Genomic DNA, 23,480 nt, shown 5'->3' on the forward strand with positions numbered 1-23,480 from the left:
CAGAGTGGAGGTCAAGTGAGAGTTGGAGTGTTATAAATCGATATTTTCCTGCTTTTACTTGTTCTTTTCTCGGCGTATAAAAACTCTTTCAAATGTCGATAAATCAAAAGGAATGGCAATTCTAGGCAGATAGCAACTTTTTAATGGTCGCAGGATCAGAGCAATTATATTTGATATGCAGAGTGAAGTACAAGTGCGAGTTGGAGTGTTATAAATCGATATTTTCCTGCTTTTACTTGTTCTTTTCTCGGCGTATAAAAAACTCTCCCTCAAATGTCGATGAATCAAAAGGAAAGGCAATTCTAGGCAGAGGAAAACTTTGTGATCGTCGCAGGATCAGAGCAATTATATTTGATATGCAGAGTGGAGTACAAGTGCGAGTTGGAGCGTTATAAATCGATATTTTCCTGCTTTTACTTGTTCTTTTCTCGGCGTATAAAAAACTCTTTCAAATGTCCAGAAATCAAAAGGAAAGGCAATTCTAGGCAGAGGAAAACTTTGTAATCGTCGCAGGATCATGAAAATTATATTTTATATGCAGAGTGGAGTTCAAGTGAGAGTTGGGGTGTTATAAATCGATATTTTCCTGCTTTTACTTGTTCTTTTCTCGGCGTATAAAAAACTCTCTCTCTAATGTCGATAAATCAAAAGGAAAGGCAATTCTAGGCAGAAGAAAACTTTGTGATCTTCCCAGGATCATAAAAATTATATTTTATATGCAGAGTGGAGGTCAAGTGAGAGTTGGAGTGTTATAAATCGATATTTTCCTGCTTTTACTTGTTCTTTTCTCGGCGTATAAAAAACTCTCCCTCAAATGTCGATAAATCAAAAGGAAAGGCAATTCTAGGCAGAGGAAAACTTTGTGATTGTCGCAGGATCATAAAAATTATATTTTATATGCAGAGTGGAGTTCAAGTGAGAGTTGGGGTGTTATAAATCGATATTTTCCTGCTTTTACTTGTTCTTTTCTCGGCGTATAAAAAACTCTCTCTCTAATGTCGATAAATCAAAAGGAAAGGCAATTCTAGGCAGAAGAAAACTTTGTGATCTTCGCAGGATCATGAAAATTATATTTTATATGCAGAGTGGAGTTCAAGTGAGAGTTGGGGTGTTATAAATCGATATTTTCCTGCTTTTACTTGTTCTTTTCTCGGCGTATAAAAAAACCTCTCTCTAATGTCGATAAATTAAAAGGAAAGGCAATTCTAGGCAGAAGAAAACTTTGTGATCTTCGCAGGATCATAAAAATTATATTTTATATGCAGAGTGGAGGTCAAGTGAGAGTTGGAGTGTTATAAATTGATATTTTCCTGCTTTTACTTTTTCTTTTCTCGGCGTATAAAAACTCTTTCAAATGTCGATAAATCAAAAGGAAAGGCAATTCTAGGCAGATAGCAACTTTTTAATGGTCGCAGGATCAGAGCAATTATATTTGATATGCAGAGTGAAGTACAAGTGCGAGTTGGAGTGTTATAAATCGATATTTTCCTGCTTTTACTTGTTCTTTTCTCGGCGTATAAAAAACTCTCCCTCAAATGTCGATGAATCAAAAGGAAAGGCAATTCTAGGCAGAGGAAAACTTTGTGATCGTCGCAGGATCAGAGCAATTATATTTGATATGCAGAGTGGAGTACAAGTGCGAGTTGGAGCGTTATAAATCGATATTTTCCTGCTTTTACTTGTTCTTTTCTCGGCGTATAAAAAACTCTTTCAAATGTCCAGAAATCAAAAGGAAAGGCAATTCTAGGCAGAGGAAAACTTTGTAATCGTCGCAGGATCATGAAAATTATATTTTATATGCAGAGTGGAGTTCAAGTGAGAGTTGGGGTGTTATAAATCGATATTTTCCTGCTTTTACTTGTTCTTTTCTCGGCGTATAAAAAACTCTCTCTCTAATGTCGATAAATCAAAAGGAAAGGCAATTCTAGGCAGAAGAAAACTTTGTGATCTTCGCAGGATCATAAAAATTATATTTTATATGCAGAGTGGAGGTCAAGTGAGAGTTGGAGTGTTATAAATCGATATTTTCCTGCTTTTACTTGTTCTTTTCTCGCCGTATAAAAAACTCTCCCTCAAATGTCGATAAATCAAAAGGAAAGGCAATTCTAGGCAGAGGAAAAGTTTGTGATCGTCGCAGGATCATAAAAATTATATTTTATATGCAGAGTGGAGTACAAGTGCGAGTTGGAGCGTTATAAATCGATATTTTCCTGCTTTTACTTGTTCTTTTCTCGGCGTATAAAAAACTCTTTCAAATGTCGATAAATCAAAAGGAAAGGCAATTCTAGGCAGATAGCAACTTTTTAATGGTCGCAGGATCAGAGCAATTATATTTGATATGCAGAGTGAAGTACAAGTTCGAGTTGGAGTGTTATAAATCGATATTTTCCTGCTTTTACTTGTTCTTTTCTCGGCGTATAAAAAACTCTCCCTCAAATGTCGATAAATCAAAAGGAAAGGCAATTCTAGGCAGAGGAAAACTTTGTGATCGTCGCAGGATCAGAGCAATTATATTTGATATGCAGAGTGGAGTACAAGTGCGAGTTGGAGCGTTATAAATCGATATTTTCCTGCTTTTACTTGTTCTTTTCTCGGCGTATAAAAAACTCTTTCAAATGTCGATAAATCAAAAGGAAAGGCAATTCTAGGCAGAGGAAAACTTTGTGATCGTCGCAGGATCAGAGCAATTATATTTGATATGCAGAGTGGAGTACAAGTGCGAGTTGGAGCGTTATAAATCGATATTTTCCTGCTTTTACTTGTTCTTTTCTCGGCGTATAAAAAACTCTCTCAAATGTCGATAAATCAAAAGGAAAGGCAATTCTAGGCAGAGGAAAACTTTGTAATCGTCGCAGGATCATAAAAATTATATTTTATATGCAGAGTGGAGTTCAAGTGAGAGTTGGAGTGTTATAAATCGATATTTTCCTGCTTTTACTTGTTCTTTTCTCGGCGTATAAAAAACTCTCCCTCTAATGTGATCGTCGCAGGATCATCAAAATTATATTTGATATGCAGATTGGAGATCAAGTGGGAGTCGCAGCGTTATATATCGATATTTTGCTGCTTGTACTTGTTCTTTTCTCAGCGTATAAAAAAGAAAACGACATCAACCAGTTTAACTTGTGGGTAAGAGCCTTTCACTTTGGCTCAAAATGATTAATGTTACTTGGCTTGCTTTGGTTCAAGAAACCGTGTTAAGACATTGCTTCATAAGTATTTAAGGGTCTAGAAGAGTTATGTTCTGACCAAGTGACTGTTTGTAACTATATGGAAAATATTTCTATGATAAGATAGATGTCTATATAACGCTCCTACTTTGCTACAAACAGTCACTTGGTCGGTTAATTGATCAAATCAACCTATCAAAGTGCCTTTACGGGCAAATAGATCCGAAAATTAGAGAACGTCAGTGCTAAGGGTACAGTTTTTTACGGAAAACACTTAATTGGACTGGATACAGCTTTGAGGATGACATAAGAGATAAGAGCGATGGCAAAGGCTTTAGGTGATTTGTTTAATCGGCGCATAAGCAAATTCAATTTTTGCTCAATTTAAATCAACAAAGATTTAAAGATATTGGCCCTTATCGTCAGAGGTTTTTAATCATCCCTGGGACCAACAACCTGTCAAAAAAACTTAACCAGGACTTGTCAAATTTAACACTCTCGATCTTTAGCTTCACTTGAACAATCAAAGGCAATCATCAACTCAACCGCAAGACAAACATTATCACAGATAGATAGAGACAGAGACAGAGATTGTCATCAAAGGAAGAATCTGTGAACCAGAGCCAGAGGCAGACTGTGACATGAGCATCCAAGGCTCAAGTGGGTGATTGTGGACCACCTCTTCTTCTCTTCTTCAATTTTAATGGAATATGATTGCAAAGCGAGTCGAGTTGAGGCGAAAACAATGCCGCTGGCAAAATAATCTGAAACGGCGTTGAAGTTGTTCACAAAACTTCACGCTTTCATATAAAATTAAAGCCGCAGGATATGGACAACACACAGGGTGACTACATATAGAAAGTGGGACGAGGGTTCGGAGTGGGGTGATACCTCCCGCTGTTGTTTTCGTTGTCACTTATTGTGCAAAATAGCAACGAGAACTTTTCATATGACATTTTTTGGGTTTGGTGGCCACTCAACTGCAAAGAGGACAAAAGGCAACCGATTGCATTTTACTCTGGGAAAAACCAAGAGCAGGAGAAACACACAGAAAGGAAGACAGAGAATGATTCTCTCTGTGTGTGTGTGTGTGTGTGTGCGTGTTTCTGAGAGAAAAAAAAGAACAACTTTAACTTTGCACGATTTTGATGACATCGAAAAACCAGGAGAGAAAAATGCGCTCAAACCAAGCTGAAATTTTGCACCAAGCACAGTTAAATGTCTCGAGGTCAATAGTAGAACACTTCTTTTACTTTAAGTCAGTTAAGTGTTTAACTTATGAGGAGAATCTATTACCCCTGCCCGCCTCCATTCGTCGTGCATTAAAGGACACGACATTTTAACATGCTTCATTGGTTGTGGCATGGAACACGTGTAGTCAACACCTTTACCACTTTTATCTATTTCCATTGATGCTTGTTGATTGCGAACGATCCAGTCAGACATCCAGTCAGTCAGCCGACACATCACATCACATCACTTCACATCACAGCACAGCACACACATTTTCCATGCTTCAATGAGTTTTTCTTTTCTCCCCTTTCCCCTCTGCGCAACAACCCTCTTGCTTTACAATTTGTTGGTTATGTTTTGCATATTTATTTATTGGTAAGTATCTTCGGCATTTTGATTGGTATCAATTTTTTTTTTTTTATTTCGTGTTTTCTTGACTGAAAGTGCCTATTGAGAAAAGTTTAAGTCTTCTCTAAGAACTGCTAATTTGCTGGTATTCAAGTTGACTTTCGAGTTTAATGTATTGAATTTTGGTTAAAGAATTATAATTCTTAGCTAGTTTGCTAATTTAGTTTAATTACCTTATAACTGAATAATTATTTAGTTTTAGTTTAGCAAACTAGCTAAACTCATTTATGTATATAATTCTTGCAGGATTGTTTTAATCGGTATATTTTAGAATATCAACGCAAAGGATACAATGTTTCACAATAGTTTCGTGACGACCCTAGCATGCAAATGAAAACGAGTGAAAGAAATGCACTTCGTTGGGATCATTACGTGTCGTTGCATGGTTTAAATCTGTAAGATTTGCCGCGTAGGTGAATACGCGCTTTATGAGTAGCCAGGAATTTGGAATTTAGTTAAATTTCAAGTCAATCAAATAAACACTTTTTGTATTTTACCAAGGATACATCAAACAGTGGTAATCAACTACTTCTCAAAGATTAAATGTGTTTTTCCTAAAGGTAAACTAACTGACAGATATTCCAGTTTTCTCAGTTTTGTCTATATTTGTAAGATCTAATATAGTGTTTACGTTCATTTCGATTTCTTGGAACCCACAAGTAAAATCGTGAATGAGAACAAGTCTTTATATGTTGGGCTTTCGTTTAAGTAAATTTGGAAGATATTAAACATGTTAAATTATTTTTCTTATTCTCTCTTGTTCAATACATGCATTGATATATTTTTTTATAGAATACGACAAATTTTCAATAATGAAAGCGTTGTCTCTAAGAATATTAAAATATCCTATACACGGGACGCGCCAATTGATGTTTTTTAAATTACTGAGGCTTCAAGGAAGAAATCTCCTTGAAATTTTGAGCCTCGCAAATGCGTATAGGCTACAATAACGTAGGGATTTTATTAATAACAAAACAAAAAAAAAAAAAACACTAAGAATTGCTTTATACGCAATGCCTTTTGAAGGATTTACGTGCAATTTAACAAGCTGCCCATTTATAATTCACACAGTGTCACAAAAAAAGGAACGTTTCTAAAAGGGGGGACTCAACCAAGTTGTAGTTTCTTTGCACGTGAAACGCACTCTAGATGGTTTTAATGTTAACGGCGGGAAAACAATAAGACTTAGTTAAAACACACTGAAAGCCTCTAAATAACAGATCTCCGATTGCCTAATTTCATTTTGTAGAGAATTTCTTAAAACACTTTGTCACTTGACACATTTGGCAATCCATTCAAACAAAAAAAAAAAAAAAAAAAAAAAAGAAAACTTACCTTGTGATTGCGTTGAACTATGGGAACCCCACGACGACTTGTACGAGGAATCTAAAATGAAAGGAGAAAAGGATGTTTGTTTAAAAACGATGGTAACTAGCGACGGAAGTTAATTGAGAACTATTAAAAAAGCAATATATGCATGATATGAGAGATTTATAATATATATATATATATGTATTTGTTGCTATTTACTTGGATTCCATGTGGCGGCTGTTGCCGTTGGTCTGCTCGATTCACCGCACATGGTTGCCCACTCACCTGCGAAGAGCATTGAGAAATTGCTAAAGCTGCCCGTGGAGCGTGATAAATAATCAGCCGAAGATTTGATGTCAAGCATTTTAGTTATTTGATTAAAATTTGATTGTTATTTGGAGCAGCAGGAGCAACAGCAGCACAAGGGCAGCTGGCGGCGGCCGTCACCAAAACAAAAGAAGACAATGAATTTCAAATTGAAATTGTTTTTCTATTCTTTTTTTTTCTTGTTGGTGTTTGCTTGTTTTATTTTTGGTCAGATTTAAACGGAAACTAATAACACGGCGCTTAGAGAGACGACGACCAAAGTGGGTTTGAATTTCGATGACTACTTCGCGACGACGATGATGACGACGGAACAGGAAAAGGAACAGGAACGGGAACGGGAAAAGTGACGATCGGAACCGGTTACCGTTTACCGTTTACCGGACACCTCAACTTCCGGACCTTGGCGAACTTTTCAATGCACTTTTTCTCGCGTGTGTCCGTCCAACTGATTTATATGTGTCACTACACTCGCTGTGTGTGTGTACGGGTGTGTGTGTATATATGTGTGTGCGGCTTATATAGGCTCACTTTTATTAAGGAAAAAAATGATTGGAGTTTAGCACGTCTATGTTCACCGTATTGCGTCCGATCTAGAGAACGGCAGCGTAACAATTGATTTCATTCCGTCGTCAAATCGCGCATATCCTGACTTGACTGCCGACTCCCACAAAAAAAAAAAAAAACCAAAATCATAATAAAGGACATTTTGTGTGTGTGTGTGTGTGTGAGTGAGTTTGGTGGTTGGCTGGGTGGTTTCTGTTCAGTATTGGGTGGATGGTTCAGTCCTGTTGGTGTCCGTCCTCTGTGTATATGTGTGTTTGTATCTACGCGTCATCGTATCTGTCTGGTCTCTCTCTCTCTCTCTCTCTCTTTCGCTCTGATTGTGAGCTATCTCTTTTCGTCATATGGACAAAGGATATATATTTTCGAGGTCCTTAATCCCACAAGCCATTTCTACCCTTGTGTTGTGCTCTTATTTAAACCAATCAGCATTGAGTTTGGGTGTGGCTACGCCATGTGAAGCTTTCTGTTTGAGCTTTTAGGCGAAGCTTTGCCCAGCATTTGACTGTAAAAGTGAAATTTTTGCCTAACAAAGTATCTTCGTAGGGAAAAGCTCTACGTGCGGGCACAAAAAGCTTTTGTCTCTTGTCGCAAAATTTGTGGGAGTTGACCACAAACTTCAATGCGCTCGCTCTCTCTCGCTCCCACTTTTGTACTCCAATGGGATGTCTTGTCTCTTTTTCACCTAAAGGACTCAATGGCAGCTGGCAGAAGTGCGAAGGCAGCAAGGCAGCGATTCGTTTTTAGTGGGTGACACGAAGCAACAAGGACGGATGTATTATCCACTTCCTTTTTCCTTCCACCAAACACAAGGATATTACCGTTTCGTTGTCGTCGTCGTCGTCGACTACTCCCACACATCCACATAGACCTATCCCGAGAGTGAGAGTGAGAAAAAGATACTAAGCGACACAGCGAGTTAGAAGGAGAGAGAAATAGAAAGACAGAAAGAGAGAGAGAGGGCAGAAGGTAGGAAAACAATGTGCCAGGATTTTACCAAGAGAAATCACTAAGAGTTGATTGTAAAAGGCTTTGACTACTGACTAAAGTGGGTGAACAGGGAGGTGGAACGAAAGACACGGGGAGGAGCAGGCGGTATAGGTGAAGTGAAGTGAAGTAGAGTAAGGTGAGGATTCTAGGGTCCCTAGTCCTTTTGTGTGCAGTCGACGTCGACTGCAGGCGGTGGCTCAAGTGCAATTGTGGTGGCATGGCCTGCCCCTTGAAGCAGGCTATACAAAATCACAGACACACACAAACACACATACAAGCAGAGATGTGTGTATGCATGAAGCTGCCTTTTGGTTCTGGCTTAATTAATTTTTGAATTCTCATTGAAATTGTTTTTGCTCTTGCCGCCTCTCTCACACGCCCCTTTTTTGGAGCCCTCTGGTTATGTGCGGCGGTGGGTCTTCTTTCCCTCTCTCTCTTTTTCTCTTTGTGAGTGCCCCGTTTTTGGGTGGCTGGAGCTGGGGCTAATTCACAGGCGTCAACGAACAAATTGTAGTTCTACACACACACACACACACACACGCTACTGATATAGAAACACACATACCATACATATATATATATATATATATATATAATCATGCCAAAAGTTTGCGATTTTTTATATACCCTGCTGCTCATTAAACTTTAACTTATTCACTATTACCTGGTATTGCATTATGCTATCAGCCCTTACTCATTGTTAATGGTTATCCATTAGCTCATTTAGTGAATATTCCGATTGTGTTAAAAAATATAAAATTGCTTCATTGAACATCAAATCTAACTAACATAAAAGATTCTACAACCGATTTATATTGTTCATTGCATTAATACCCCATGTGATAAGTTAGCCCCTTAGCCCCAAAAAGTATGCTATATTCCACGAGCCTTTTTTCATAGTACTTCTACTTATATCAAACCGGACTAGAAGGCATTGAAGGTCCGTTCTGATTATGTTACAAAATAAAAGTCGGTCAGTAAATATAATTTAGGTTTCTCTTAATCTCCTTCTTTCCCCATATGTACTTTAGTTTATTTTAAAAAATTAAAACGTCGGTGTTCTTGTAATAATCTCTCCCTTTCTTTTTTGCTTTTACTGACTAACTTGTTGGATTTCAAATACGGAAAATATGACAGTTTTATAATTTTATATGAGGTTTATCTGTTATCCTTTTCTAAATACTTGTATTGGTGTTGTTGCTGTGTAAGCGCAGAGCAAAGCACAAATTAAACCACGGCTTTGATCCTCAATCGTAAGAGACATTAGAAGTCGCATATTCTTTGCAATTTTCTTTGTGCTAACTTTTATTTCTATGTTAGTTAAAAACTAAATTTCGCTTTTTCCCACTTACACACACACATACTTTGGGGGCACAGCCAAGGCAGTGGTGAGGGCGGTGAATGAGGTGGAGACGCAGCCGAGGGCGAGTTTTGTGCTTGGCTTTGACACGCAGTTATTTAATAAACTTAGTTTGTGGGGGTCTTTGGAGAGTGTTGGATGGGGGCGAATTGAGGTTGGCTCTCAACTTTTCAATGTGTGTGTGCGTTCATGTGTGTGTGTGTGTGTGTATGTAGTGCTAATGGCATCTAAAATGGCTAAATAGCAATTTGCTGTTTTCTGCTTTCTGCTCTAAAGGAAAACTAAAGTTTGCTCTCTTCTAGTATATTTGTATATGTATGTATGTGTGTGTGTGTTTCGTTTACCATTTTAATTGCATTCATTATGTAATTTCATTTTCACGCTTTTCCAACCAAGTCGAAAAAGAAAAAAAATGTAATAGAATGAAAAAGTAGAAGAGAAAAAAAAAACTTTAAATTAATTTCTTTTGTTAGGCGATTTCCGCCATTTTAACATTTCCGTTCTTAAGGCTTGTGGTCAAAATACTACGCCCCCTAAGCAGAGCCCACATGTATGTACATATATGTGAATAAAACAAAGACAAGGCTTTAAGTTAAGCCAACAACAACTTGAGTCATTCAACCACCTCTATCTCGAATCTCCAACTCTCCGCGCTTGCCTTAAAGAGCAGCGAAGCGTCAAGACAAACATGACACACACCGCACACAGGACAGGACAGCACATAGAACAGGACACAGAAGGAGCAGTAGCATTTATGGAGGAGCTTGGACAGGCAGCATATTGTCCGATGGAAGACAAGAAAAAAAAAAACACACACACACACAGAGAATAGAACCCACCGACAGTTAATAATAAGAAACGCAATCAACGCTGCGATTTGTTTCTCGCTCTCGCACTCTCTTATTTGGCCGGCGGTGGCTAATATTTTACTTTTATGCTACACTGAAAATAGTCCTGCCTACAATAACAACAACATGGAACGGTCTACAACCAAGACCCAAGACACGTGGCCATTAATGACGTATGAATGATGTAACACGCGACGAAAGTCAACCCTGACTTGAGCGGCACGTGGCAAAAAAAAAAAAACCAACTCTCGCTCGTCATGACAGGCCAAATGTCCCTCCTCCATCTCCCGTGCCCCCTCAAATATTGCTCCTTTTTACGGGTCTTAAATGGTTACCAATAGATTGCTCATTTTGCTCCAGGCATATTCTGCACTTTCCCTTCCTTTTTACCTCTCCTGGTCTCTCTCTCTTACAGGCGTATTGTTATAATCATCATCATAAAAATACAATAGAAATCTTTTTTCTATATATTATGCATATATAGCTGGTATTTCAATATTTGCTAATCCAAGGGGCGGGGCCCACCATAAATCAGAGAAAGTTCTTTAAGGGGCAGGGGCGGCGGAGAGTTTTGAGAGAAAGAAACATTGAAGGAGACTGGAGCCAGCTTGTTGGAAAAGTTTTTTTTTTTTTTTACACTGCTTGGAAATCGAGAGTTAAATGAGAGTACATTTGAGAATGAGAATATTTGAGTGTGAAAAGAAGAAGAGGAGCATTTATGTGTGATGGCAAATGAACTGGGATATTAAGCAAATAATGAGCCAAGAAAGATATATTGAAATTAAGAAAGGGTCTTGAGTCAGGCTAAGGAGCAACTACGATCAGAGACTTTTTGCAGTATTTAACTTTTGTTAATAACAGTAAATCCCACATTTGCGGCTCTTTGTTCGATAAAAATCACAAGTTTATATGCTCAGGCAACGATTTGTATATCCTTTCAGTTAAACTCTCAATAAAGCCAAGTCTAAAATCACAATTACAATGAACAAAGTCGACACAATCGTTCAGAACTTATATAGATACCTTAAATCCTAATAATCGGTTTAAATTCGAAATACAACTTCCTCCCACCGCCCTGCACTCACGGCCCCTTCTACAAGCAATCTATAATTTTTTTCAATGTCATAGTTTGACACCTTTATAAAAGTTTCCCACCAAAAAAAAAAAAAACACGAATTATAATGTCAACCTCAACGCAGCCAACAAACACACCAAATCAAATAACAAACAAAGGGAAAAAGTGAAAATTGTAATAAAAACAAATTACAAACACGAACACCAACAAGAAAATAGCGAACACCAAAAAAAAAAAAAAAACCGTAAGGCTCAAAGGAAACCCAAGAGACCCATGGAAAAGCATATTGAAAATGTCCTCGTGCCGCTGCCGCTGCCGTCGCCGAAACTAAACAATGCAAGCAATAATTGTGCAATTGATAAGGGGTACATGGTCGGCGGTTCGGGTCGCAGGTCGTACGTAGCAGGTCGTAGCCGCTGTGCGTTAGCTAGTGAAGGGTGAACAATTCCGGGTTGACTCCGATTACCACCATTTGACTTGGGAGCGGAGTGTACAGATAATTGCTCGTAGAAAGAGTGTCAGAGCTCGTTTATTGTCATTGTAAACTGAAAGCTAGCATATTCACACGGCAGCTAAATACTGGCTACCTACCAACCCACTCTTCTCACCCTCTTTCTAACCCCCTTGCCATTACCCTTCACCTTCACCCTCGACAACGACGACGACGTCGACCTCATCACCCCCGCCCTTCACTCACTTAAGAGCCAATGACAACAAACAGCAAACAAACAATTAACATATAAAAAAAAAAAAAAAAGAACAAAAAAAAACATTGAATGGACACCTAGAGGAGGGGATGGAGATTGGGTGAGGTTGATGGTTGAAGGTTCACGTGTCATTGCTATAAATTACTGCGGTTTGACTTTTTGGGTCTCTCGGTCGGTCCGAGTCCATTGCTGTCTCTCTCACGGTCGCGGGTCTCAAGTGATTCTCTCTCTCTTGAAAAAAACAAGGCAAAATGAATGGGTAACCTTGTGGCTATAAATTTCATTCGAACTCATAAATTCAATTGACAACTAAATTGCACTTTTGCCGGAGACGCTTCGACACAGTCACCTCCGGCTCTCTTTCTATCTCTCTCTTTCTGTCTCTGTCGTTCTCTGGCTTTCTAAATGGGCGATGCGTTTCCGTTGTAGGAGGTTTCTATGGATAGAATATTTTCTAAAAATAAAAATAATAACAAAACGAAAAAAAAAAAAAAACAAGCACGAGAAAAACTTTCAAGTGCTCGACAATGTCGGAAGCGGGTCATTTCCAGCAGGTGGCATAAATCACAACAACAACAGCAACAACATCAGAAGGTGGCCCCAAAAAAGGAAGTGAAACCTGTTGCAAGTTTAGGTTTGATTTTTTTCCCCCATTTTTTTTTTTAGTTTTTATAATTGTTTTATACAGATTCTTAGGCAAATTAATTGAAAATATCTATAAAAGAATCAGCAAACAAAATGCGAACAGAAATAATTGTTAAACAATAACAATAATTTAATTAATATATGAGAATTAAAATAGAATAGACCTTAGTTAAGGCCCAAAATAAAAGTTGATAGAAAAGATATAAGTTTAGAAGCAAATGATGTCAGTTGTGGTAAAGAAGTCGTAGGACTCTCAAGACCACACACTAATGGAAAATCAAAACATTCGACAATCAGAAGCAAAGGATGCTTTTAGAAAAAGTTGTTGTTAACAAATAACTCTCAGTATTCCCAAAAATTTTGTTTAAATATTTCTTTTAAAAAGAAACAAAGTTTAATTCTATCCATTAAGGCTTAAGTGTTTATTGTTGAAAATAGGAGACTTTATCTTCTTCTTTCTTAGTCTTATTAAAATAGGCGCTTATTGCAACGGATCAACCAATTGCAATCATTAATGCTGGATAATAGATAAATAGAATGATAGATTACGGTTAAGATTATGGTTCATCATTTATAATCACGAATCTTTGATTATTATTGGTAATTCTTAAAGTGTCTTGCATGAATCAAACCCAATTCTACAAAAAGATTGCTTGAATACCTCTGATAACGTCTAGCAATCTATGGTCTAATTTTATCTTCTTAAGCGTATAATCTTTATCCATTTCACGACATTTTTATGGGTTCCACTAACTACTCCCCCAAGTTGTGGGCCAATTTGTTTTGTTTTGATTATCTTCTAAGCGAAATCAATGCACAAAATCAAAAACTAAAATTAGCAGCAAAAAAATTTTCCAGCTTGTTGCCGTCATCATCATCATTATAATAGGAGAAGGAAGGGGGTTGGTTGATGGTAGCAGCAGCTTTAAGAGAAGGGGGGGAAATACAAGTATATATAACAATGACTTGATTTATGGGCAACTCGTGACTGAATCCATGAGTCTTATAAGCAACAAGGGGGGAAAATGTGTGTGTGTGTGTTTGAGGGAGATTGACTCAATGCCCAATAATGATTTGGCGAACATTGGCAGTTAAGTGAACCGCGAAAAAGGGCCATGAATAAAAATATTTGGACATCAATAGAATGGAAAGCGCATCGCGCACACATGAAAGAAAAGCCTGGGAAAAGCAAGTTGGGAATTTCTCTTACTTTTCGCTTGGCTTTTTGTCGGCCAATGTCAAGTAAGGCCAAGCGGAGACTCCGGTATGTTTGTTTATTTTTTTATTCTTTCGTTTTCCCCTCATGCGTTTGTTTAAATTCATAAATAACGTGAAATTTTTGCACTTTACTCGCACACAAGCGTCAGTCCGCGAAGCTGTCAAAAAGGTCCTCAGTGTGGTTCTATGTGGCGCCAGTTGGTTGCCTTGCCATGCCTTTGCCTCTGCGTTTGCGTTGCTCGGGCATTTTCAATTTATTTTCACAGTCTGAAACAATTACCAAACAAAACGAAAAACGAGCAAAAAAAAAAATAAATAAAAACGAAACGAAATGAAATGAAATCAGAAATTAAATTTGAAGTGAGCAAAACATACGGCGCAAAAACGAGGACATGGACACACGGCGTTCAGTTCAGCTCACACAATGTGAACACGATGAGTAGTAGAGCCACGAATGGGCAGGGGGAGACTGATGGGAGTCGAGAGTTGGGGGCTGGTTGGGTGGGTGGGTGTATTTTAGCTGGGCGTGTTTGCTTAAAACACCCGCTGGGCGTTAAGTGGGTGTGGCAACATGTTGGCAGATTATGCGATTACGGAGACATAGACACACAAACTCGCAAAGCAAAACATCGAGCGCGACAGATGATGACAAAGAGATACACAAACAGCAAAAATTCATTATGAAGAATTTAAGCAATTTGCAGTTTTTTCTATATTTGTTGTTTCTTATTAAAATTTAATTTGAAAAGTAAAGAGAGAAAAGTTCATGGGATTATATGTTCATTTAATCGATAAAGTATATTACCAATATAGTAAAGATCAAGAATGTCTTCTAAATTTTGATGAAAGTATTTTTTGTTAGCACAGTTTCGAAAAGGAATTTAGAATTAGAAATTCTCCAGTTAAGGTACTAAAACTTGATGCTCGTATTTATAGTAAAACCTTGTGTTAACCTAAAACTTATTGTTAATAAAATAAAGCCTACTACTACGTAGTATGGGCCAAGGTTATTGGCTGTTTGTATATTTTAAGGAAAATCATCTATGATGACATATACATACCTAGAGCTGAGTATAGTGTTTGAATTAAATGGATTACAATAAGAAATTGTATTGAAATTTCGATTTTAAATAAATAAGTACATTATTATAAGTATAGGATATAGTTGTAAACTATCAACCTAACTATATTTTACAAGCACTGGCAACTCAAGCCATTGGCTTAGACGAAAAAAACATCCATACACTAGCCTGGGATTCGAACCCGGATCCTCGTTGTTCAGAATAAGTACAATTTGAATGTATTCATTCTTTCATCCATTATATTCGTATTTTCATTCGTGTCAGAAGTTTCAAAAGAACAAAGTGAGGTAGTAAGATCCTTTAACTCATTTTCTTATTACGATTTCATTACAAATCTCTCATCTACATGTATGTACTTGAAAAATTTGTGTCTACTCTCTAACTAATTATGATAACTCAATTGCTCACTTGATTTAATGCCTTGAGCCTGACTAATGCACGTAATCTCGGGTACACTCTGATTTTATCCCTCTGGGAACTATTTATGACAACACGATGAGAGAGTGGTAAAAGGAGGAGGAACAGCAGAGAACGAGAGAGAGTGGGAAAATGTTGGCAAACAATTGTTGATGTCCTTTTGTCTCACTGTGCAAACATACAAAACGCAACAGTCACAACAATTGGTATATTCTAGCTCCGCTTTAGTCCTTACTGGTCCTGCTCCTGGTATATTGCTCGTCCTCACCTCCATTGATAATTTGACTCTTAAGTGCTCTTCAGAGTTAATCCTATTAAAGCGTGTTAGTCACACGCTCAACCAACACACACACAAATAAAGAGAGAGCAAGGACAACCCCCGAGCCCTTGAGCATCCTCGAGTGCTACCAGTTTTGAGGGATGAGCCCTAAAAATTGCAACAATGAGGCTAATCGACAGATCATAAAATGATCAAAATGTTATGTGAAACGCATTTCAGGCACAAAGGAATAGTCTCGGTCTCTTTCTCAGTCACAGGCACGCGTCATCATCATCATAGTTGACAGCGTGGTAGAGATAGAGATACAGTTCCGAAGGGTAGCTATTGCCACTGACTGGGTGTGCGTGTGTGTGGGATTCTTTTTTTTCGTTTTTGGGCATAGTCAATTGAGTGGTTAATGAAAATGAAAAGGGGTAGGCAAGGCAGGAGGAAGGGACACGGGGACCACCGTGACATCATAAAATATCACGGTCAAGTGAGTGACAATTGTTTGATTAGCCAAATTTAATCGTATATCAATTAAAGGATTATAAAAATTCTATTCAGAATCTTTGGACATCTTGAGACAACGTAATTAAATTATTCGTTCAGAAGTTGTATTATAGTCTTGATAATTAGGTTTGTTGATATACCTAGTTTAAATGGCTATAATTTGTAATTACCGCTCATCCACTTCAACATTAGATAGCTTGCGTAAGGGCTATTCATAAGTAGAGATATTTTTTGGAATCAAGAACTTAATAAATGATTACCAATGTATGTATCTATATAATCACATAAACTGGATACGTATTGATACAAACTGGATAGATGCGTATAGATTCATGTCTAAGCAATCTCTTATCATTCTTCATTCATAATTAAAAAAGTTTTCGAAATGGTATAAAGCAGAAGTCGAAAAAGACAAATTGTTTTCAGCGAAAATAAGTTCTCACATTTTGGCGACTAATTTTGCACAAACAGGTTGACTTTTGCTTTCAAATCTTTCTGTCTATCTCTCTCACATATGTATGTACGTACATACAGTTCTTATAGAATTCATGTGTTGAAAGAAAACTTAAAATAAGACATACATATAAGTGTAGGTTTTTTTTAGATTCTTGCAGCCTTTGACCGAAGTCGACCCTCTATCTCAATCTGTCTAATTCATTCTATCTTACACGTGCAAATATATTTTAGTTCTTGGGTGATTAAATGTTCGATCGGTGCTGCTTAAAATTTGATGCTAATATATAACACAATACTAAAGATGAAGTTTCGAAACAAAACGAAATTGAGAAACTAGTTTATTTGCTTGGGCAAGTTTTTAATTACCCTTCGTAAGGCTATAAAAAGACAGATATAGAGCTTCATTCGTCAGACAATTTCAATAAATATCACATTATCTTAAAGCGAAAAATATAAAAATGCTTTTGCCATGATTAATGGCAGGCATTGGCAGTATAGAAAAGGATAGAAACTATGACTAAAGCTATGTATGTACATTAAAAGTACATATTATAAGAAAGCATTAAAATCTTTATTTTTGAATAAATATGTTGAACTTATAAACAGAATAAGAAAGTGTTACATTGAGAGGCGAGTAGCCTTAGCGAATTCTCTATAGGTTTTTTAAAAAGGGAGGATACGATATATACTGGGAATGCAGGATGAATCAAAATATTCTACTGTGAACTTAAATGCACCCTCAAATAGCAGACATTAGCGCCATCTATAGCGTAAATGACAAAACGTTGACACTTTGTTTTTTGGGTTGATGTCCTGACTGAAAGCTGTCACACAAAGCTCTCTACATAAAGGACTTATTGACTAGGACTTACATAGTGCATTGCTGCCAGAGCCTCCTCCTGCACCGCCCGCGCCTGTTCCCGTACCTCCTGCGCCTGAAATTCCAGTGCCAGAACTACTAGTACTGCTATTTTTGCTGCCACCATGCCTGCCGGCACCGCCACCGCCTCCCTGCTCGCTTGATGACGAAGATGAGGGAAGAGCCGCATGTGAGGATGTTGTCGAACAATCCAGTGAGGATTTGTCTGTGAAAAACAGAAGATCCGAAAAAACCGCAAAAAAAGACGAAATAAGTAAAAGAATGAAATGGCAAACAACATGAAGGAAAAATGAAAATATGAAAAACACTTTAATTGCCTGGGCAGCACAAATTTGCACACTCAGCATGTCGACGGCACGCGCGCTTCTTTGACTAGCAAACTCACTCTCAACACACAAAAGAGAGAGAGAGAGAGAGATAGAGAAAAACCGAACGAGCGAGCGAGAGAAAAGACAAAATAAAATCATAAATCTTCGCATAGATAATTGCCATCGGTTGTTAGCTAGAACACATAGTGGCTGTTGACTGGTTTTTATTTATAGCTGCTCTCACTCTTTCCCACTCCCACTCTCTCACTCTTCCACTTTACCCCTCTTTACCCCCTTGAATGGTCACGCAACGTTGCTTTCTCGGCATTGCGCTCCCTGTGACAGATCCTGTGAACCGCAAAGGACCATAATCGCGAGGGTTGTCACCAGTCAGACAAAAATGTTTAATTGCCGTAAATCTTTGTTTGATGTAAACAAAGAAAAGAACGACCGAACGAACGAACGCACAACAAAAACGAATGAATATACATATAAGAAAAAAAAATCTCGAAAAAGAATTTGCTACGCTTTCAATTGACATGTTAAACCGGACATGATACGCAGACTATGAAAATAATAATAATAATGATAATAATAAACCATGAAGATGGGAAGCAGCATGAAGATGAGAGGACGATTGAGAGATTGACATTGCGATTGCAATTGTGATGAGAGTGTGTTATAATTGTTGCATATCCTTCACAAAAAAACAAAAGAAATGACAAACATTTTGAAGGGAATGCGAATTGTGAGTCCTAGATTGATGATCAACAATCTAATATTCATTCGGAAATTGTGGGAACTGTTTAGCCGTTATAAGAACCTAGATATACTTTCCCTTCTTAACCTGTTACTTCTTAAAATACATTGGTGCATTTATGTTCCCTAGGCAGAATAACCTTACACGACCTTTCTGGATCTAAATCATCCCGGTCCATGTAAATAACACAAAATTTTGTAAGAGTATGTTCAGATAAAGTTACACAGTTGTATTGCACTTTGGGGAGACAGCTAATCTTTAAACCTTAAAACTGTAAGGAAACAACTTGCACCTACATGAAGCAATTTAATCGAGAGAAAAGAGATATATAGTTGGATTGAGGTGAATGTAGCCGGTTATAAAAGAGAATAAATCGATCTTGGTTATCGAAAGTTTAGCAGATGAAGAGGTAAAACAACATTCTTAAGAAATGGTCATTTGCCAGGACATCATAAACAACGCCTTACCTATTTTAGTTAATTAAAGAAAAGTTCTGTAATAATTATGATTATTGTGGACACGTTTTCATTTCGGAAGTTCTAAGGTAAACTAGAATAGTCCTTTCTTTCTATTAATTGGTAAAATGCTTCAAGCGCAGAGAAGAAAAGTTTTTCGATCCCATAAAGTATATACTTTTCAAAACAGAATCATTAAATATACATACATATGAACATTCTAATATTATTGATGGCAATCATTTGTTTAGGACCTAGACCCGGGTCAATTCCATAAGAACAAATCACAATATTATTGACTTGGGCCTAGACTTCTTGCAATACTCTTCTTAACCACACATGTTTTCTGGTGACTTTAAGCCAGATTGCTCTGTTATACGTTTTCCAAGCCTTATTGACAAATGTCTTACATATTTCTCAAAGCTTTCTTATAAAACAATTCGTTTTCTCTCTAATTTACCTATAATTGGCCAAATGTTAATTTCTCTAGTCGTTCCTTGGAAACTCTACGAAAAAGGCTTTTCAAAACCCTCTGATGAAATTTATATATAAATTTCTTCAACTTAAAGTTCATTTTAATTGTTGCAATTGATGTAAGGATTATTTTCTTTATTGTTAATCAAGTCTTTAGTTCAAATAATAAGCAAGTCAGTACCAAAGAACGAACGTAATTATTTTTTATATGCGCTTTTGTGAGTCTCAAAACGTCTTTTAAGCACAAAAATAATGAGTTACGCATGAGAGAATCTTTTCATGATACCACACACACACACACACAGATACATATACATACACAAACAAGAAGAAGAAGAAAAAGATAGCAAATGACAGCAGAGAAGGAGAAAAGAGAGAGAGAGAGAGAAAAAGGACAGCTAAAAAGGATTCATTTCATATTTGCTTGAGCGCGTTGACTTGGCTTGAACTGAGTTGAATTTTGGCCTGGCAGCCATTTTGTTATTGCCTTGATGCTGCAAAATTGTGTGGGTGGAGCAAATTGCTTCGTTTCTAGGATCGAAGGATGTATGTATGTTGGTGGAGGCTATTTACTTAGCTAATTGCCATATAAAGGATTTTTAAATAATTTTTTTTTAAACTGTCAGTCTCGACGTCCGCCGTTTTTTTTTTTTTCTATCTATCTATCTTAACTTATTCTCCCACTTGTCTAATTGAAAATGTGAGGCATAAATTTGGCAAAAAAAAAAGAAGAACGTTTTTCCGTATTCTCATATAGGAAAGAAATATAAAAAAAAAAGTAAATGGACATGGACAACTTGACTTAAGGCGGAGGCAGCATAACAAACTCTTGCCTGGCACGCGATAGTTCTCAGTTCTCTGTTTCAGGTTCTTAGTTCCAGTTACAGTTTTGATGTTTCTATTACAAAACTCCTTCGGACAAGTAACAACCCTCCCCCGAGAGAGGTTCGTCCTTAGACCGGGTCACATTATAAGCCACTTCCGTTTTTGGGCCAGCTTAAATTGATAAATATGTAACAACAACTAGAAAACAGAACAGAAGCAAAAAAAAAAAACCAAACCAAAGCAAAACAAGACCCAAAAATCCTCCCCACAAACGTTTTTATGGATAATTCAATTTTTTGTTTTTATAATTTTTCTCTTCTCCCTTCTCGTTATTGTTTTTTTTTTTTTTTTTTTTTTTTTTTTTGTTTTTTTCTTCTTATATTTTGGTGGACAAGGCAAAATTATGTACATGGCTGGTCGCGGTTTTTGGCCATTAAATGTAACGGACTTTGGTCTTGGACATTTTTGGCATTTGGACTAAACGCTTTGCATGTGTGTTACGGTTCGCTTTCGCCGGTGGTGGGCCAACAACATATGCTCTTCCAGCTTTGAATGTGTTTAAATAAATACGCGAAAATTTCGCCACATTTGTAGGACAATAACATTTTTATTTGTTTTTTTTTTTCTCCTTCTTCTTTATTTGATTTTTGTTGGTTTTTTGGGTTTGTTGCCTCAAGCGGAAGCCCAGGATTTGTTTTTCCGCCATTTTTCGTTGGACATTTTTGGCGTGTGGGTATGTGTGTGTGTGTTTGCTAGACAGCAATTTTGTTTTGAGAAGGTCATTGGGTGGAATTCACCTGATGGATAGCCAAATGAGAAAAAAAAAAAAACAAGAGACAACCAATTGGCATGGAAAATAAAAGCGGAAGAATAGCTCTACTCGAATCTCTCAGCAAATGACATTATTTAAAGAAACACAATTTTTTCATTAGCTTGCATTTAGGCTTTTAGCGAAATTTGTTTGTGTTTTTAAGGGAACCAGAGATAAATCCTTTTTGCTTTGCTTTTGCAATCATTTGTCAAAAAATGATTCCAAGGATAGTGGATTTACAGCAAAGGTATTCTAGAACACTATTGGATACTGAGATGATCGAGATGATCCTACTCAAAGCCAAATATGTAAACGTGGGAGGCTTAAGAGGGTTACAGGATTAGAGATAACAAGTCAGTCTTGATTAGCCAAATTAGAACTATTTACCAAAAGAGCACCTTTGCGACTGTGTCTAGTATTAGACACCACACCCAGATACTGATAGATATAAAGAACATTGTCGATGATCTCATCAGAAATGGCAAGAATAATTCTACGACTAGCAGAGACAATTCTTTGTCAAAGTAAATAACCCCTAATAAAACCTTTCTATAGAGTATCCTAAAAAAAGCGTAATGAATGCCTTCAACATGCTCAAGTGGCAAAAAGGAATATACATATTTTATATTTTTCCTGTACATACCTCTAACTTTATGATCAACATGTGACGTTGAACTAGATGCGGTTAAAGATGGCGCCGCACTAACCGCATCCAATGGAGATGCGGCAGTAACTGAATGTCCAGCAGCGCTAGAAGTTATGACACCATGTTGTGTGCCGCCGGCGGGTGAGCAACCTGCGGGTGGCTGTAATGTATCCAAACGATGTCGCTGTACAGAACTCGAGCCCAGAACTCCCGCACTACCAGTGCTGCTGCTGCTGACAGCATTATAGTTTAACACACCCATGCCAACTCCGACGCCGACACCGACGCCAACACCAACGCCCACACCCGCCCCAGCATTGTGAGGCAATCCCAGACAATTGCCAGCTCCATTTCCACTTTGAACGGGCAATGTATCCAAACTATCCGTCAAACGTTGGCTGGAATAGATGTCACTGCAACATAAATTGAAATTGGTTATTCAGGTAGTAAATAGAAAATAGATAGATTGTTCTGTACCTGAAAGCACTTGTGGCTCCAAAAAAACTACTACGATCCTGCAGAGCTGCTTTGGCCTTCTCGACGCTCTGTTTGAGTTGTTCAAATGTCGATTGATGGAAACGATATGATGTCCAATCTGGTGAACATTGACCTAGTGTAAGACAATCCTCGGTCTTCACTTGTGTCAATGTTGGAGGCGAGACACGCTTCAGGTCAAGCGCCGTTTGATACGAACACGAGTTCTCGTACATGGCGCCACCTGTTGGCTGTTGGCTAAACAAGGGATTCCACTTGACTCTAGTAAATGAAAACAAAGAAAGTTAATAATAATCTTGGTAAGAAATTTCATAAATTATATATAATAAGTTCTACATCTACATATCTAGAAGCAGGCAAAGTGTCTAATCTTTAAAGCAAGTAAATACTTAATATTAATTAAGACTAAACAACGACTCAATGATTTCCAGACAAATAAGATTTTCTAAATGCAGCTAAAACTTATAAAAACTGAATACTAGAAATGTTCAAGATGTATCTATATGTCCTTTTAGAGGCAAAATTCTTTTTTTAGAGTTTCATTGACAATACAAGTCATAGAAAATATTCAGGATTAAAAGGACAAGCTCTGGAAAACCATTAGATGCTTCTTCTTCTTAGGTATAAATACATGCTATCTTGATTTCGTATAAAGCTTTAGTTCCCTGAAGGTTCACTCTCAAATTGTCCAAGACAGAGAGCCTAGACAAACAATTTGAAAATATATTGACTACAGCTTGTTACCATCTCAATAAGAAAGGATAAAAAGGAGGTTTTATATAAAATTGGAGAAAATGCCAGATCATTTTAAATATTGATAAAATTTTGTATACATTTTAAATACAGTTTCGCGGGATTTCTTCACTTACCTCATGGCCAATTATAGTCTTCGAATATCATAAATCGTTTTAAAACAAAACGCTCACACACATACACCCACATCTAATGACTGCAATTTCTGCAACAAAATTGGCAACCTCTAATTGCCAGAGAACTCTTTCAAGTTAGTTGTAGTAGTGAAAAGGGCCATAATTAATACCCTCTCTCCAAAGTGCATAATTATCTTATGCCTGGTTATTTATGGGCTTGCTTTCTTTCTAAATAGATTGTTTATTTTTGTTGTTGTTGTTGGTGTTTTCTCTGTACAGTCTCGTGGTAAATTTCTAGTTTGTTGGATGTCTATTGCGTACGAGCGTGTCCTGTGCGTGGGTGTTGGTCATTTTCAGCGTGCCCGCTTGGTTAGAGT

At 37.3% G+C, this 23,480-nt stretch overlaps 1 protein-coding gene across 1 annotated transcript in view; it reads right to left on the minus strand.

Annotated features, from left to right (window-relative positions):
• Ets65A (DNA-binding protein D-ETS-3) overlaps positions 1–22,449 on the minus strand; it is a 38,063-nt gene extending 15,614 nt beyond the window's left edge. Inside the window, 4 exon segments of the mRNA XM_068286792.1 lie at positions 6,147–6,197; positions 17,453–17,665; positions 21,737–22,152; positions 22,217–22,449. Of these exon segments, the coding sequence (XP_068142893.1) occupies positions 6,147–6,197; positions 17,453–17,665; positions 21,737–22,152; positions 22,217–22,449 (913 nt within the window).
• Between the last annotated feature and the right edge of the window lie 1,031 nt (positions 22,450–23,480).

The sequence above is a fragment of the Drosophila tropicalis genome, unplaced genomic scaffold, assembly GCF_018151085.1.
Source record: "Drosophila tropicalis isolate 14030-0801.00 unplaced genomic scaffold, ASM1815108v1 contig_463, whole genome shotgun sequence".
NCBI classification, from domain to species: domain Eukaryota; kingdom Metazoa; phylum Arthropoda; class Insecta; order Diptera; family Drosophilidae; genus Drosophila; species Drosophila tropicalis.